The sequence below is a fragment of the Mastigoproctus giganteus genome, chromosome 11 (genome assembly GCF_048544385.1).
Source record: "Mastigoproctus giganteus isolate SK-2022 chromosome 11, ASM4854438v1, whole genome shotgun sequence".
In the NCBI taxonomy this organism is placed as follows: Eukaryota; Metazoa; Arthropoda; class Arachnida; order Uropygi; family Thelyphonidae; genus Mastigoproctus; species Mastigoproctus giganteus.
Window position 1 is genome coordinate 104022474 of NC_143585.1, and position 16526 is coordinate 104038999.

The following is a 16526-nucleotide window of genomic DNA, read 5'->3' on the forward strand; positions in this document are numbered from 1 at the left end:
GATGCAGGACTTCCCATAGGGGTGCCATTCACGTGTAAGTATAACGAAGTTCCGTCATATACATAATTATTAAAAATAAATAAATTTATTAAAGTATCCCAGTAGGTTAAATCAAACTTTATGGCATTTTTATGTTCCAAATATAGCTTTTGGAGAACATCTTTTAAATTGTTGAGATTGATACTAGTGAATAAACGGTTAAAGTCAAATGTTTGTATTTGCTGAATATTGTTATTTTTTATTGCATTTATAATCGGTAAGTTGTTATTTATTATAATAGTTTTATTTACATTATTTAATATAGTTTTAAGTAACTTTTCTAAGGTTTTACCTGGAATTTTAGCATAACTATCTCTTCATGATGTTATGAATCTAAATGCAATAGGTGATTTATGAAATTTAGGTATACCATATATAAACGGATATTTTAGGTTATTGTAGTTTAACTTTAATTTTTTATGCAATGCTATTACTTGTTTGATTATTACATTAGGAGAAGATGCTACGTATTTGTATGTGCTACTGGACTGCAGTTCATTTTTAATAATTTCTATGTAATATGACTTACATATAAATTTATAATTGTAAGCAGCTTTGTCAATCGGAGTAATTACAAAATGTTTGTGTATTTCTTTGAGCTGCTTATTTATTAATTTTGTATTATTTAGATTATACGGTCTGAATTTCAATTGATTATATTTCTAAATATGATATTTAATATTGTGAACAGCCACATGAATTTCAAAAATATTATTTCCTGAACTGATTGCTTTAATATAATTACCATAATTACGGATTTAGAGCCATGAATATTATGTACATAGGATACGCTTTGCTTTCTTGGTGACTTGGCTTAAAAAACTTGTACCCACCGGCCTGCAAATTATAGTGTATTATTTATTTTATTTTATAATAACACTGTATATACTTAAGTTCACGCTAAGATGACATGCAAATTCAGCTCAGGGTCCTACTATAGGAACGAGTTTGCAATCCCCGGCTTACCCGAGCTACAATTTATATCTCGCATTGTCTTTAAACTGTCCTACACTCTTCGTTCTTATTTCTCCAAAATTATTAGGGTAGTAGTAGCATATGATGCAAGAAAACAAGTGTATGAGCTTATGCAGCATCAGCCAAAAAAAAAAAAAAAAAATTCACAACCATTCCCTCTAAATGTTTGTCCAGTTCCTCCTTAAATTTATTTAACCTATCAACTTCCACAACGACAGGTGGAAGTTTCTTCCAGCAATTAACCACCCGCTGGCTAAAGGCAAATTTCCGCACATCTATTCTACATCTGTCTTTCCTTAATTTGAATTTATGCCCCCTTAGGTTTGTAATCCGAACAAGTGGAAGAATCCCATCAGAATTCAGCGTCCTCAACCCATTCAAGACCTTCTACACCTCAATCAGATCACCGCACAGGTGCCTAGTCTCCAGCCACTGCAACACTGCAATTTGCAGAACTTAAGCCTATCTTGGTAAGAGGATCCCTTCATTCCTCTAACCAATCTTGTTTCTCTTCTCTGTACACGCTCAAGCAAATCTACATGAGCTGGATATCATCATTCTTCCCTTTCTTGGTGATTCCTCTCTCTCTCTCTCTCTCTCTCTCTCTCTCTCTCTCTCTCTCTCTCTCTCTCTCTCTCTCTCTCTCTCAGGGCAATAGGGAATTTTTTTTTTTTTTGGCCAGTGCAGCATAAGCCTGAGGCTTCCTTGCACCATATGGCTAATAATAATAATAATAATAATAATAATAATAATAATAATAATAAAATGAGGCCTCCAGACCTGTACGCAGTGCTCAAGGCGTGGCCTGACCATTCCTTATACAGAGGGACAATGACTTCCTTTTCTCTGCTAGCAAAATTCCTATACATCATTGACAAAACCCAATGACCTGCCCTGTCAACCTATCTGCATTGCTCAGAAAACTTCATATCTGACTGCACAATTATTCCCAGGTATTTTCATTTTTTACCACTTTAAGTGTAGTACCACACAATTGGTACGCTTCTCTGAGGTTACTTCTACCCATATTCAGTATTTTGCATTTATCAAGGTTAAACTTCAGTTGCCACTTCTCAGCCCATCTGCCGAAATTTTCTAGATCCTGTTGCAGTAGAACACTGTCATTAGCAACCCTGCCAAAACTTCGACAGTAAGCCTGATACACCTTCATCAATATCATTGATAACTATACAAAACAACAGTGGACCCAACACCGAACCCTGTGTGACTCCACTAATAACATTAGTCCAAGAAGAGCAGCACCCATTGATTACCACCTTTTGTCTTCTCCCACTCAACCATCCTTTTATCCATTGTAGCAATTTACCCTTAATACCGTTCTGCTCCAATTTGTACAGTAGTCTTCCATGCGCAACGGTGTCAAAAGCTTTCCTGAAATCCAAGTATATGATATCAAAATTATTTTTTGTATCCAGTTCCTTTGTAACCACATCATAATATCCAATCAAATTTGTCAGACAAGGCTTTCCCTTAACAAACCCATGCTGTGTCTGAATTATTGCTGGAGCCTTGTCTAGATGATCCTGCAATGCATCTTTAACCAGTGACTCCATTATTTTACCCGGAATAGATGTTAAACTAACTGGTCTGTAATTACTCGTGCCACCTTTCGATCCCCCTTTGTGAATTGGAGATTCATATGCACATCTCCAGTCCGTGGGGACCTCCCCTGAGTCTAAGGATGCTCTCATAATTATGGCTAAGGGTTCGCTTACTACCTTTGCCGCCTCCTTTAATATAACTGTATAGATCCCATCCACCCCAGGTGCCTTTCTTATGTTTAACTTCAACAATTTCTCCTCCACTTTGCTCTCAGTTATTAGAAAATCATTAAGCACCTGCTGCAATTTGATAACCTTCTGGCATTTTCAAACCTTAATAACTCCTCACGTGTTAATGTAGATGCAAAATACTCATTCAGTTTGTTTGCTATCTGAGCAGGATCATTAACAGTCGAACCATCGATGTCAGATTCATCCCCTTCCTTTTAGAGTTTATATAAGTAAAGAAATCCTTGCTGTTCTTGTTAGCATTCTTTACCAAAGATTTCTCGTAATCTGTCTTCGCCTGCCTAACCTCGTTTGTGACTTGATTACAGACTAGCTTATATCTGCCATAGGCTTCTGTGTCGCCTGATAATTTATATGCACCCCATGCATTTTTCTTCCCTGTTACGAGTCTCATTAGTTCATTTGACAACCATTTAGGCCTAAACCTTGAACAATATTTCTGAATAGGTATGAAACGTTTAGTTAGCATCCACGATTAATTCCTTGAATGCTTCCCACTTAGAATTTGCTGTTGGTAACATCATCAATTGATACCACTGTACAGAATTTAAAAACTGTCTGAGACCACTGTACTCACCTTTACGGAAGCAAAAACCATTTTCTTTACCCCTGATGGTAATTATATTTTTAAGTAAATCCCAGATCATAGTACACTATGATCACTTCCACCTAGTGGTTCCTTTATCTGCAAATTCTTAATACACGAATGATCACTGCTGTATATGATAACCAGATCAAGTAATCCGAGGTTGTAGGCGAATCTACTTCTTATTTGTACTACTATATTTTCGCCTTCACGGAGTTCAGGTTCTATTATTCCTAATCTATTAGTTTTTATTCATCTTACTATCCGCATGTTTCTCTTTGCGTCTACTTAATTTTAATTAATTAATTATTTATTTTTACCATATCCATCACATAGGGGTCACCACATGTATATTAACCCACTAGATTGATTGTTATTTCTTTCATGACGACTATTGTTACTGCATTATGTCTTATGCTTTACGTTTATTCTTATTTTAATTATTAAATTAAGTTGTCTGTCTGGTTAACGATGTTCAATATGCACTTTATATTATCTTTCTTTTGATTCTAAAAAAATTTAACTACCTTTAATTGATTTAGATTCAAATTACTTAATCTCTAAATTTTTATATCTTAGCAGATATTGATCATTACAGAAATAGAGAACTCCTTGTCGTTTTTGCCTTCAGTTGGCCCCAGTTGAAGTCACCTAGATTGTGGGTAGACAGCCATAAATTTTTTATGTATATATTTTAATTTTTTATATATACGAACCTTACTTTATCCCTTGCGTTTCTTTAAATCCATCTTGGTATTGTCTTCTTGAATTGTCTTCAATATTATACAACATAATTTATACACATTATGGTCGTAATGCATAATTTCTGTAGCAAGTGCGTTGGCCCATAAGTATTAGTTACAGTTTGTTACAATTTATTACCTTTCTTTCCATATATATATATGAGTAATCCATGCCTTAAAGTGGAAATTTATAATATGGTATATCTGTTATATATATTTAATTACTGTATAAAATGTAGCATCTATATAATATACTAATGCAGGATGAGTACAAACATATACTGTCATTTCATGACAGTTAGTTGCGTTTCTTCGAATTATTGGTTTTGAATTTAAGGATAGTTACATTTAAACTTTTTGGGTTCGTACTTAGTTAGCCGCACCATTCGAAATAAACATTAAAAATTACAGAAATGCTTTAATTATAAAGAGTTCAGTTATTGATTTGAAATACGTAGGACTTCCTACTGTTCTCGTAATTACCAGTTCAATAATGCATAAGCCCAAAAAAGTGTTTAGTTTGCATTTAGGAACTAAGAACAAAAACATTTAATTTTTAGAAACAGTAAATAAAAATTCAGCATTTTATGCAAAATTAAACAAAAAAAAAAAAAAAAAATACAGGCCCTTTACTTCATATATGCTTCCACATAACGCCGCAGATTTCGCGGATTAATCCTCTTCTTGAGCTTCTCAGTATAGTCCGTAATAAGTTTTTCCTTGTTATCAACCGTCTCTAGTTGCTGTAGGAAGGAGATAATCAGGCTTTAAATATAAAAATGACTTTATTGGTAAATATGGAAATCAGCACTTTCTTTTAGGTTCGGTTTATTTTAAACTTACAAATATTTCTCTTCTTTTCTATATATATGTAGAATAAATTAAACTTTAAAATATGTAATACGAAAAAAAATGGATTTTAAGGTGGAAGAATTTCTTGCACGGTCTTATTTATAAGTAATGCCTCTCAAATTAGCTTAAATGATTAGGTGTTTTCGCAGAATCTTACCGAGAAGAAATACAAATTTTTGGACGTAATGGAGATTATTCGGGAAGTGAATGAATCTGTATAGCATAAATTATATTATTTCTGTCTTTGTAGGTCTCTATTCTGGAGTTAACTGAACAGCGTTACTTATGAGGATGAAAATGTTATTCCCATTTTATAGATTGAAGAAATTTAATTAATTTAAAACTTCTGAGAATGTATTTAAAAACAAAGACGATGTTCAACGATTTTATTATCGTTTGAAGCAGATCTGAATTATTTATTTATTTTTTTTTTTTTTGTAATATTGTATCTCTTGTGAGTTTTGTTAAATCTCTGAGACATTGTTAAATCGTTTTCCTCAGAGTTTCAGTTTCATCTATGGATTCAAGAAAACGTTATAGGAAGCAGGGGTCTAGAAACTGGAGAGGAAAGGAACACATGCATTTGCTGCTTGGCTAGAATCTTGAACTTGAAACTGTCTGAACGTTTGTTTGTTCTTTTGATAAAGCTTCCTTTACAAAGGGTTTTCGTAATATGTGGCGTTTCTGAAGCTGTTTTACCAAGCTTGAAACAAAATATTTGAAACAAGTGATTGAAAAGGAATAGAATTTGTATAGAATTGAAACACTATTTAATCCAAACCCTTTTTTTTTTTTCTTTTGAATCGCTCATTTCAAAATTCGGCGAGCACTTATACGTTTTCACCAAATAGCTCCATATACGTAAGTAACACAGTGGCGTGTGGCGAAGAATACTGTATACGCAACGAGAGCATACTCTGTCACTAACTATCTTAAAAAATTAGTAGGAAGTTACATGAACATTCTCATGACCTAATATTCGTAATAAAGCTGATACAACTGTAGGTTATCAGTTACACAATCCATTTGAAATTTAATAATTCATGTGTTCATTCCATTACATGTTGATGACGTACAGTAGACACATTTTTACTCCGGTGTCATGTTTTCAAACTAACATTTTTCTTATACCACTCGTTCATATATGATTCGATATCGTTCATAATGCCATAGGGTGGGATTTAGCGTTACAAATTTCAGGGCTTCTCAACATTCGAAGACCTCTGTGCTGCCAAAAATACTAGAACATTAATGAATAAGTACATTTTACACTATTGTAAAGGATAGTGCGGTAGCATAGAGCTTTGGCTGCGTAGTCGTCATTATACATCGTCGTCTGCTTCTCTTTTGAAGAGGTCTGGATTTGATTTCTTTTGACAACTGGGGGACAGTTGTCCCCCAGTTGTCAAAAGAAATCAAAGACCGAAGAGGACTTTTTCAAGTCCTCTTCGGTCGAAGTTGTAGTTAGCTGATCTCAGGCAGAGGGAGTAGGATTTTCTCTGCGAGTTATTCTGCGGGTGTTTCAGCCAGCACAACATACAATTTTTGTCCGTTAATACATATTTCTATAGTCACAATATACATACGGGTATGAGCGACAAGCTACAGTGACATTTAAATAGTAATTTGAATTTTTAGAAAACGCAACTGTAATGAGTGATGTACGGAATTTGCATATAGCCGTGAGAAAAAAAAATATTTAGGGATTTCTAGGCCAAGTCATACATTCGCAGTATATTATGTGTATAATAGTGTTTGTTCTACGGTCTGTGTTGGCTTTTTTTTTTTTGCTGAACGAAAAACCCGAGTTTCCGTGGAAAGAACTATGCTAACTTCGCCAGAGACCTACTAATTCTGCCACAGTGCGGGGGAAAAAAAACCAAAAAAAAAAAAAAAAAAAACCACTACATAATTTCTTTCATCATTGGCAGGATTGGAACTCAGGCCTTTTTCATTCTGTGTAAAAGGACGGTAATCATAACTACGGCCAACAACTGTCAAATGGTAACCTATCTCTCCGATTGCTGCACAGCCACAAACAATCACATGAATTTTAACAAAGTTGAGAAATTTATTGTCGACACCCGCCCTATTTCTGGAAGCCAAATTTCACACAAGAAGTGTCGTTAGTGTAGAGGCAGTCATTCACTAGGACAAGAAAAGGTAAAGAAAGGTATAATTTTTCTTTACGACACGACAATGCTCGACCCCATGCTGCCAATAAGACCACCGCAATATTTCACGCTCCTGGTTTGGAGATCTTGGACTCCCATTTTGAAACATGTTTTCCTTCAGATCTCCACCTCTTTGAATTTTTAATATAATTTTTGGGAGGACAGGTTCATACTTCAGTAGTTGGGAACTCTTCATAAAGAATTCTGTGCTGCAGGGATTCACATGAATGCACTCCCACATAGATGGTACAAGTGAAGAGAGCACGTTAGTGTAGTGGCAATCATTCACTAGGACAAGAAAAGGTAAAGGAACAGAAAAAACAACAACTACTAGTTATATGCAATTTTCTGTTCTACGTTTTTTCACGCCCGTGCAAGAAAATATACGCTAGACAAATGGCCAGCGACCTTACCTTAATCCCACTCCGCAAAATCCTTTTCCATTTGCAAACATCCCGCTTAGCCATTAACCTCTAATCGCTCACCTTTCCTTCCATTATCACTTTAATCAGGGAAGAGATCCTTCTAACCCCACCCTCACTTTTCTCTCTCTCTCTCTCTCTCTCTCTCTCTCTCTCTCTCTCTCTCTCTCTCTCTCTCTCTTCCTCATTAATGCTCATGGCATATACTTTCCTCCTCCTTCCCCTTATCGTTATATAGTTAATTCCCCGCCTTCCCCTTATCGCTATATAGTTAATTCCTCTCCTTTCGTTTCTGCACTCAACCATAGACAATGTGGTTTCCTCCCCCTTACATGACACAGTTGTGTAACATCCATCAAAGCAGTATGCATCTTTTCTGGACCCCTAATGTATATACCTTTTTTTTCCCAGTTGAGAAAGGCTCCATGTAGAATCCGAAAACTTCTGTCATGTTTGTTTTTTTATTGAATTTATTCTTAATATATTTTTAGTGCTTTTAATCAGTTTATTTTATGTAATGCTTGTAACCTGCAGTCATCATTGTTTTAATTTGTATGTTTTGTAATAATAAACTTCCTTTCAAATTGGTCGGCGTTTACAAGAATTTATTACTATGTATTCATTCTGTTCCCAACCTCAGAGGGTTCTTTACTTATTAATTCATTTCATCATGATTATTTTCAAAATTTAATGGCTATTGCGTTTCTAGACAGTATAGTAGTTTCTCCACTTGGCACTCGTTTGAAGAGGTCTTGGTTCGAGTTTTGTGGCTGATTGTAGGAGTTTCTTTTTGTTTCTTTTCAATTGGAGTTGTAATTTGCTGATCTCAGGCAGAGAAAGTAGGTTTTAATCCGTGAGTTATTCTAGGGTTTTCAGTTCTCACGACATGCAAATCGGCCATGAACACACACTTGTACACAAATAATACAGAATGCTGTAATATGGTCTCTGTGGGATTCGCTGATGCGCTTAACATCGCGTCTTTTTTTTTTTTTTTTTTTTTGTAATTTGTGAAAAAGATAACTAACTCTTTTTGATTGGAAATATGTCAGCTGTCTTAATTTGTAAAATGTACTTAACATAGGGATAGTTCGTTACCTCTCTCTCTCTCTCTCTCTCTCACAGTCACTTTCTGGTTAACAATATGTCATCATTAGATCTTGATCTCTGGGAGCCATTTACTATACTCCTCCATGTGGCATTCCTTCTGGCTGTAGGATATAGCTTCTTGACCTCTCTTTTGTGATTCATCCTTTCAATATATGATGGGCATATTTAGTGATTTTTTTTTATTTATTGTGTTAATTGCCCCGACCAGATTATGATAACTCTGCCGTGTGTTATGTAGCAAAGGCCTTCGTAGCCGAGTGGTCAGGAGCGGGATGCAGTAGCACATGCTCTTTGATTAGACTAGGGTTCAAGCCCCTGACTGCTAAATACTGTCGATCCGCTAACCCGCACTGGACCAGCGTGGCAGATTATGGTCCATTTCCCTCAACATAAATTGTTCAGGAGGCGTCTTCCTGTAGTGGGTATATAATGGTTGCAGTTTACCTTTCAATATGCCCCAGCCATTTTAATCGATTAGTTCTGGTCAGTGTAGATGAGCTGCACCTGCTCTATATTTCATCATTGTATCTTCTCCACCATTCGAATTCTTTAAGCAGTTGTGAAATTAGGCTGATTCAGCTTTCAGTAAGTTAAAGATTAAAAAGGCTAAGTAGTGTAGGGAAAATTAAGGTGATAATGGAAGTTGGTACCAATAAGGATGTTCAACTATTTGAATCAGATATGCATTTGAAAAGTCTAGTATTTTCTTCTGTAGGCATTCCAGACCGTAACCTCGTGTTATTTTCTTCTGTAGGCATTCCAGACCGTAACCTCGTGTTATTATCTTCGATGTGAACGAGGACATACCAGAAGAGAATTTATTAAAAGAATTATATGAACGGAATTTGTTTGAATATAGTATTGAAGATGATGAGTTTAATATGAGATGCAAGGTATGTTTTTCAAGGGACAATGGGAAGGGCAACTGCAGGAACTTGATACTGAGCGTTACTTTTAAAATACGAAACTTACTGGAGTGTTTTCAACACATTTTCCTGGGATAACGAAGCTACAAGTTTAGGAGATATTACTTAATCACGATGTGCGACAGATGTCTTCGCTATGGACATACGGCAGGACATTGTTGCCTGAAAGAAATTGTCCTCACTGTGCTAGGAGTGGACATTCGTATCAGGAATGTTCTGAAAAGAGTATGAAGCTGACGTAGCCGAGTGGTCAGGAGCGAGAGTGCATAGCACGCGTTCCTTGAGTGGACTGGGGTTCAAGCCCGTGACTACTAAATACGATAAATATTTGTATTGACGATTTATTGTAAACTCTACTGACTTGGTTGTCATGCCGGAGTATAAACAGAAAATTTAATTTGTGCTAATTGCCTAGCTTTAAATCATTATTCGTCCAATTCAGTAAGGAGTATACAGTGCCTTTTGTATCAGAATGCTCTGGACAGTAAGAAAGAGGATTGAAGGATATAATTTTTTTCTTTTAAATCTCTCACTACCTACTCAGGGAGTGAGAGCCATCTGTAAAGAACGCTATATATGCAGATTCCTGCCCCTGCTCCACTTACCAGAGATGGTAACCAGATGGTGGAAGTTTCTGCTGCCATCTGGGCTAAGTGGCCAGTCTCTCAACATAAGCAACACAACCCAACCTCACACTACGATACATGTACACCCTAGAGTGATTTGCCTTTACTACATAACATCAGCAGAGTTACCATAATTTGGTCGGGGCCATTAACACAATAAATAAAAAAAAATCAATCACTAATATGCCCATCGATAAATTTTCCTTAATATTTTATTCTCACAACATTGTATTTCACTTTCCGTTCTGGTGGTAATTTAGTTTTCTCATCCCTACATCACCACAGGGTTGAATTTCTCTTCTTCTTTTTTTTTTTTTTTTTGCTTATGTGATTGTATGTATTCCTGATATATTTTTCAATAGATTTTTCAATTCTTGACTGTATTTCATTGCTGAAATGTGTCATTATTTGTAATGATTATGCAAAATATTTGTAGGAAATCACTTGTTTCAACTATTGCCTTCAAATGTAAATATTTGAGATTTCTCCTGTCTGTTAATAAATTAACCAATCAATTTATATTCTCATCTTTTCCAAAAAAATTCAAAAATATGTAGTCATATTTTTAAAATTATTATCGTTGTTACTATCGTACACTTTATTTTAGATTTTTGATTAGAATAATAATTTTGTCAGAATATTGTTAGTGGCAAAAGATGCATTTTTTTCCCACATTCATTTGTTCTAAAATTTTATATTTTGTTCTCAGAATTCCGAATTTATTTTATTCTGGATTCTGGCAGAAAATTCTATAGGGTAAACCACAAGTCACAAGACGCTTTGTTTTTTTCATAATTTTTTTTTCTAAAAATAATTATAATAAACATTTTTATTGCAAAAAAAAAAAAAAAACCCGCACAATTGCAATATCCCATTACAATCATAAGCTAGAAGTTTCGGAAATATTATGGTTTACATAATAAAAACAAAGCACGGTAAAAAATAAATAAAAAACATTAAATAAAATCACAAAAAAGAGTAGAGGGAAGACAGGTTGTAAAAAGCAAACATGTCTGCTGTTTGCAACAGAAGGAAGATAAATTGTAAAAAGCTTAAGTTCTTAAAAAAATTTAAAGAATTAATTTATCATCGTAAGAATAAATTCACTTTCATGCTTTATTAAAATTCATCTGGTTGCATACTGTGAGCGCCTGCCATACCAATACGCTATTCTTTGCATCTTTACAAGTCTCTAGAAGTCGGCGTGAAGAGGTTAATATGTAAGGATAAGCGTTAAATGCTGTGAGTAGTATTTGTATATGAAGAAATTCCTTGTGGCATTTGAAAGCGTTACTGGCTGTATCAGAGCGCAAGTTTTGATTGAAGAGCTAATTGTGGATCATCCATTCGGTGGTTTCCCAAACTTTGGGAGGGTTCAAATCTTCGATGAGCGTTGTGATTGTTGCTATGATTGGTATGTTATCAGTTTCACCGTTTAACCTGTAGTATTCAAGAGCGGTTGTGATCCTTTGGGAAAGGCAATAATTTTTGAAATTTGTTTTTCCTTTTAGCTTCTTAGTACTGTTATTCTGAAGTTTATGACGATAGGATGCTCATTCATTGCTTTAAAATGAGGAATAGGAATGTGAGAGGATTCATTCATACAAAAATTAGGATTCATAATACCGTAAGAAATTTTAATTGTGTTTTGTATTTAGTAGTACTTTGAAAAAAAATAAATGAGATAATCCTCTCTATTATTAAAAGTATCTCATTTCAAGCTACGAGATTGGTCCAAGTTGTCCTTTTATTTAATATTTGAAGTTGTAAAGAACATACTGGTTCGAAAATGGGCTTTAGTTTTTTGCAGTGTCTTTCTAACCTCCTGAAACTTTGTGCCCTGAGCCTTACTTGATCTTGAAATTTGCTGGATTTCGGGTGTCATTGTAATCATAACATAAATTGCAGAAGCAAAAAATGCTATATTTTTGAACTGAAACTTAATATACGTATTATTTAAGAGTGTATCGCGTATCAAGAAAGTGATGTGCGGTACATTACTTTTTCCTTAATATAAACTACTGCACACTTTCATTAAATAAAATTTTATTTATTTATTATTATTTTTTTGAGGCATTGTCTGAAAAGCATTTAATCAAATTCACTCTACTCGTTCTTTCCTATGCCCTTGATGAATCAACATAAAAAGTCTCACACAGTTTATTCAGCAAAGTCCCATTGTTTTGTTCCCTTAACAATACATCTTATCCATTTAATAATAAATAAATTTTCTGTTTATACTCCGGGACGACCAAACGGTCAGAGGAGTTCACAAGGTAGATAGAATACAAGAAACAGCACCATATTCAGTAGTCACGGGCTTGAACCCCGGTCACTCAAGGCACGTGTACTTATGCACCCGCGCGCCTGACCACTAGGCTACGGCGGCCTTTTAATAGCATATAATTTAATTTAATAACATATAATTTTGTTTTGAACTACCGCAATACTCTGAGCCGCTTTCTTTTCTTTCAGGCAGCATTTTAGGGCAAATGCAGGCCAATGTAACATGGAAATTACATGAAAATGCAATTTGGGCTCTTTGGGTGAACCTCCAGGATTCAACCCTTCCAACAGGTGTCAGAATGGCATGCGACTTTTTCGCCACGGAGTAAGTGATGTTTATAATGATTTGATTTTTTTTTTGTTCATATAATTAATTCATTATAAATCGAAATAGGAGACTTTTTCCCGTTTCAAATATAAATTTCATTAACGAATAAAACTTTACCCATATGAAACGTAAGTTCCTAAATCATGTTTAATATAAAAATAATGAAATAAAAATGCGATAGCGTTTTTTTTTTTTATATGTGAGATATCATTTATGTCATGCAAAGTGGTCAGCTTATAGAGGAACTGTTTCTAAACTATCACGTCCCTCAAAACTAGAAAAATTGCGTATTATACGGGGATAATACGCATGACGTTGAACAACGTGTGTTATAACACAAATAATAAACAACCAACAAATTGACAAACCAGCAGCCAGATTGATTACAGCCACTCCCAGACTTACGTAAGGCTTGCGGAACGGAAGCCTTACGACATTCCTTATGTAAAGAACGTCGTTGTCTTTACAATATTTTTCAACCTCGGGAATGAAGCAGCATTTAGACCAATCCTCAAAGAGAGATATTGTTATCCATACTCTCTGGTTCGATCGGAAATGCACGGGCAGAGTGGCTTTATTGATGCCCTTAAATGCACGAGGATTTCCAAAATGGTACACAAGCAGTGGTTTTAATCTGTAATCTCCCGCTGCATTAGCGCCAAGCAAGATCGTGGCCCTATCTTTTGAAGCCTTGAAATCTGGCATTATCTTTTCCTCTTTGGCAATGTATGTTCGATCCGGCATTTCCCCCCCCCCCTGCCCTCAATACAGAGCAGTCTCGTTAACGTTAAAAATTTGCTGCTGCATTGAATAGCCGCCTTCATCAATAATTTTTTCCAACACATCACAAAATTTCTCTGCAGTTGCAAAATCGGCACTGGCGATTTCACCGCATACTTTAACGTTGTGGAAACAAGTGCGAGGCTTGAACCTATTAAACCACCCGTTGCTTGCTACGAACTTGGCTTGAGGTTCGCCGTACTTATCCTTAATATCTTCATGAATACTTCTTGCTTTTGCTTGAATGGTTATTACACTCAGGGGCACTTGCTTCTGAATCTTATTTTCCATCCATATTATTAATAGTTTTTCCATCTTTGATATAGCACCTGAACGCTGATTTGTGATCACTATTGATCACAAATCATGCGTTGATCCTTTAACATGTTCTTTTATACGCGCACTGTCCCTTAAAATAGTATTCACTGTTGAAGCAGTGAGACTTAATTCCGTGCAATAGATGAGAAACTTTGTCCTGCTTTGTACTTCTTAATTAATCGTCTTCATTTTTAAATCAATTTTGTTTCATTTCCTAGCACTGCAAGCACTTACACTTTCCGTTGGTCCCTTTCCCTTCATTGTAATAAGTAAATAGGAATGAAGAGAAGTTTCTGAAAGTTTGTTTTTTTATATGATTGAAGTTTTCAGTGAAGGGGAACACATTTCACCATAACAGCGTAAAAATCCACACAATTGCAGTTATCGGTATTATCGCAAATGCAATAAGATCGAGTTTACCTAACAGAAAAGCCCAATAAACCGGAAAGTGCAAATTATTTTTATTGTTTTATGGTCGTGACCTCCAGAAATGTGTTTTAGAAAAATATCACAAAGGCGTTCAACATATGATAACGATGAAAATGTAGCGCAATTTACATGATAAAAATGACCTTTTAAAGAGATAAATAGCTTAGTCATAAGCGAAAATTTCAACTTCCGAGGTCTTGGAACGAATTACAAAAAAAAAAAAAAAAAAAAAGTGTTATTGGGTTCACATTACGATATTTTTACGATACCTCCATTTATTCCTATGGGATGCAAAATACGTTTCCACGATTTTAATCCCGCAGGACTTCCAGATTGGCCCGTAAACATACACACTTGTAGAGAAAATAGTCGATGGCCCAGCATGATCTAAGTCACTGCTGCGCTTAAAAATCCAACAACAACCGTCAAAATCAATTTCGAGGAATAAGTAAAGAATACTTTTTTTATTTAAGTTGGTTTGAGGGAGAAATTTTCTCAAATTGGTTACGTTAGGGAAAGAATAATTCAGGCTTTTTAATCTTTAGATGAAAACAATACTGAACTTTCTTTTGGTTTCATTTTTTAAAACATCGTGGTGCCGTATGGAGATATTCTTATGCCATTGCAGCGATTTAACAAGGTATGCGCATGAATTCAGGTTTTATGCAACTATGGAAGATTAACATGAAATTTACTCTGTGAAGTTATCAGAAGAAGATAGCGCTGCTTGTATGTAAAAAGTAGAATTCAAAATATTTGATGATGAAAGAGTTTTGGGGAAGAGATGCTAGTTATGTGATGAACAAAATCTATTCATCGAATAATTAGCATCACACTCTTTGTACTTTTTTTTCTTTATACAGTCAAGAAACAGGAAAAGGTTTCACGACTTAGATTCTGATCTTGATTGTCTACATGTGATGAGTTGTTATGTAAATATCTTATCGTATATATTATTTCAATTTTGACTAATAAATATAATCTTTTTAATATGCAGTCGTTTTTAATATAATAACAATAAATATGATCTTTTATATTTATTGAGTTTTATATATTTATAATACTTTATTATATATATATATTTTTTTTTTTTACATTTATTAATAAAAATTCTTCATGACGACAGTTATAAATAATTTTTAATAGAAACTATATATGTTGTACAGTATAATGCAGATCCTGGGCATGTCTATGTCTTAAAAAGGGATACTCATTATGAAGAAGGAATGTAACTATTGTTGTGAGGATAGCATACAGCATGTTGTAAGTTTGACTCTGTCCTGATCTTTATAACTATCGTTTAATCGTATGTTATAAGCGCTGGCAAAAATTTCAGCCTCTTAATTAAGAAAGCTATGCAGTACATTTATCAACATAATGTCGAATTAAAAGATATTTGCAAGAATGCGAACTATAAAAAAATAATTTTAAATCGCAGGCAGGAACCATACGGAAGTCAAAAGTATTTTAGCTGGCACATTTTGACAGGTGGTAGCGCAGTGGAGTGCGTGTCTGAATTTTATCATCTCACTTCGGGTTCGATTACTTGTTTTCTGATAATAGTTTAGCGAAGTACGCTTAAATATGAATATTATCATTGAAAGAAACTATTCCCCTTTGAACATTAAATGGATTTCGACTAATATTGATGTGTTTATATTTTCTGTAAATTGAGGGCAAATAGGGAAGATAATTTTTGGAAGATGCCAGCTGTTCCACAAAATATTTTATTTATTTATTTATTATTATTATTATTATTTTTTTTTTTTGTGTGGAACAACTGACATCCGACTGACTCTATGACAAAGGTGTATTGTAAAATTTGTTTTAAACATTTTACTTGTTTGATTGATTTCTGAATACATTGGTCAAATGCTTTTTCTAGTACGTCTGCGGGTTGAAAAATTCGGATATGGAACTTTTTTTGAAGAATTGAATGTGAAACCTTGATAAACGTTTATATACGATAATTAAAATGAATTTACTTAATGCTATTTTGAAAGTATATAATTTCTAGGCTATATGTTCTTTTTGATATTTTCTCTCCACTTTTATGACTAGAAATATTTATGAGTGAAATATGAAATTCTTCCACCTTAAGAGATTTACTTTTAAAGAATT

At 34.5% G+C, this 16526-nt stretch overlaps 1 protein-coding gene across 1 annotated transcript in view; it reads right to left on the bottom strand.

Annotated features, from left to right (window-relative positions):
• Window positions 1-16526, bottom strand: part of LOC150078319 (uncharacterized protein ZK1073.1-like) — a 483468-nt gene that overhangs the window by 71659 nt on the left and 395283 nt on the right. The window contains exon 9 of the mRNA XM_090384761.1: window positions 4788-4897. Coding sequence (XP_090240887.1) covers window positions 4788-4897 — 110 coding nt within the window. The remainder of the gene's footprint in view (window positions 1-4787; window positions 4898-16526) is intronic.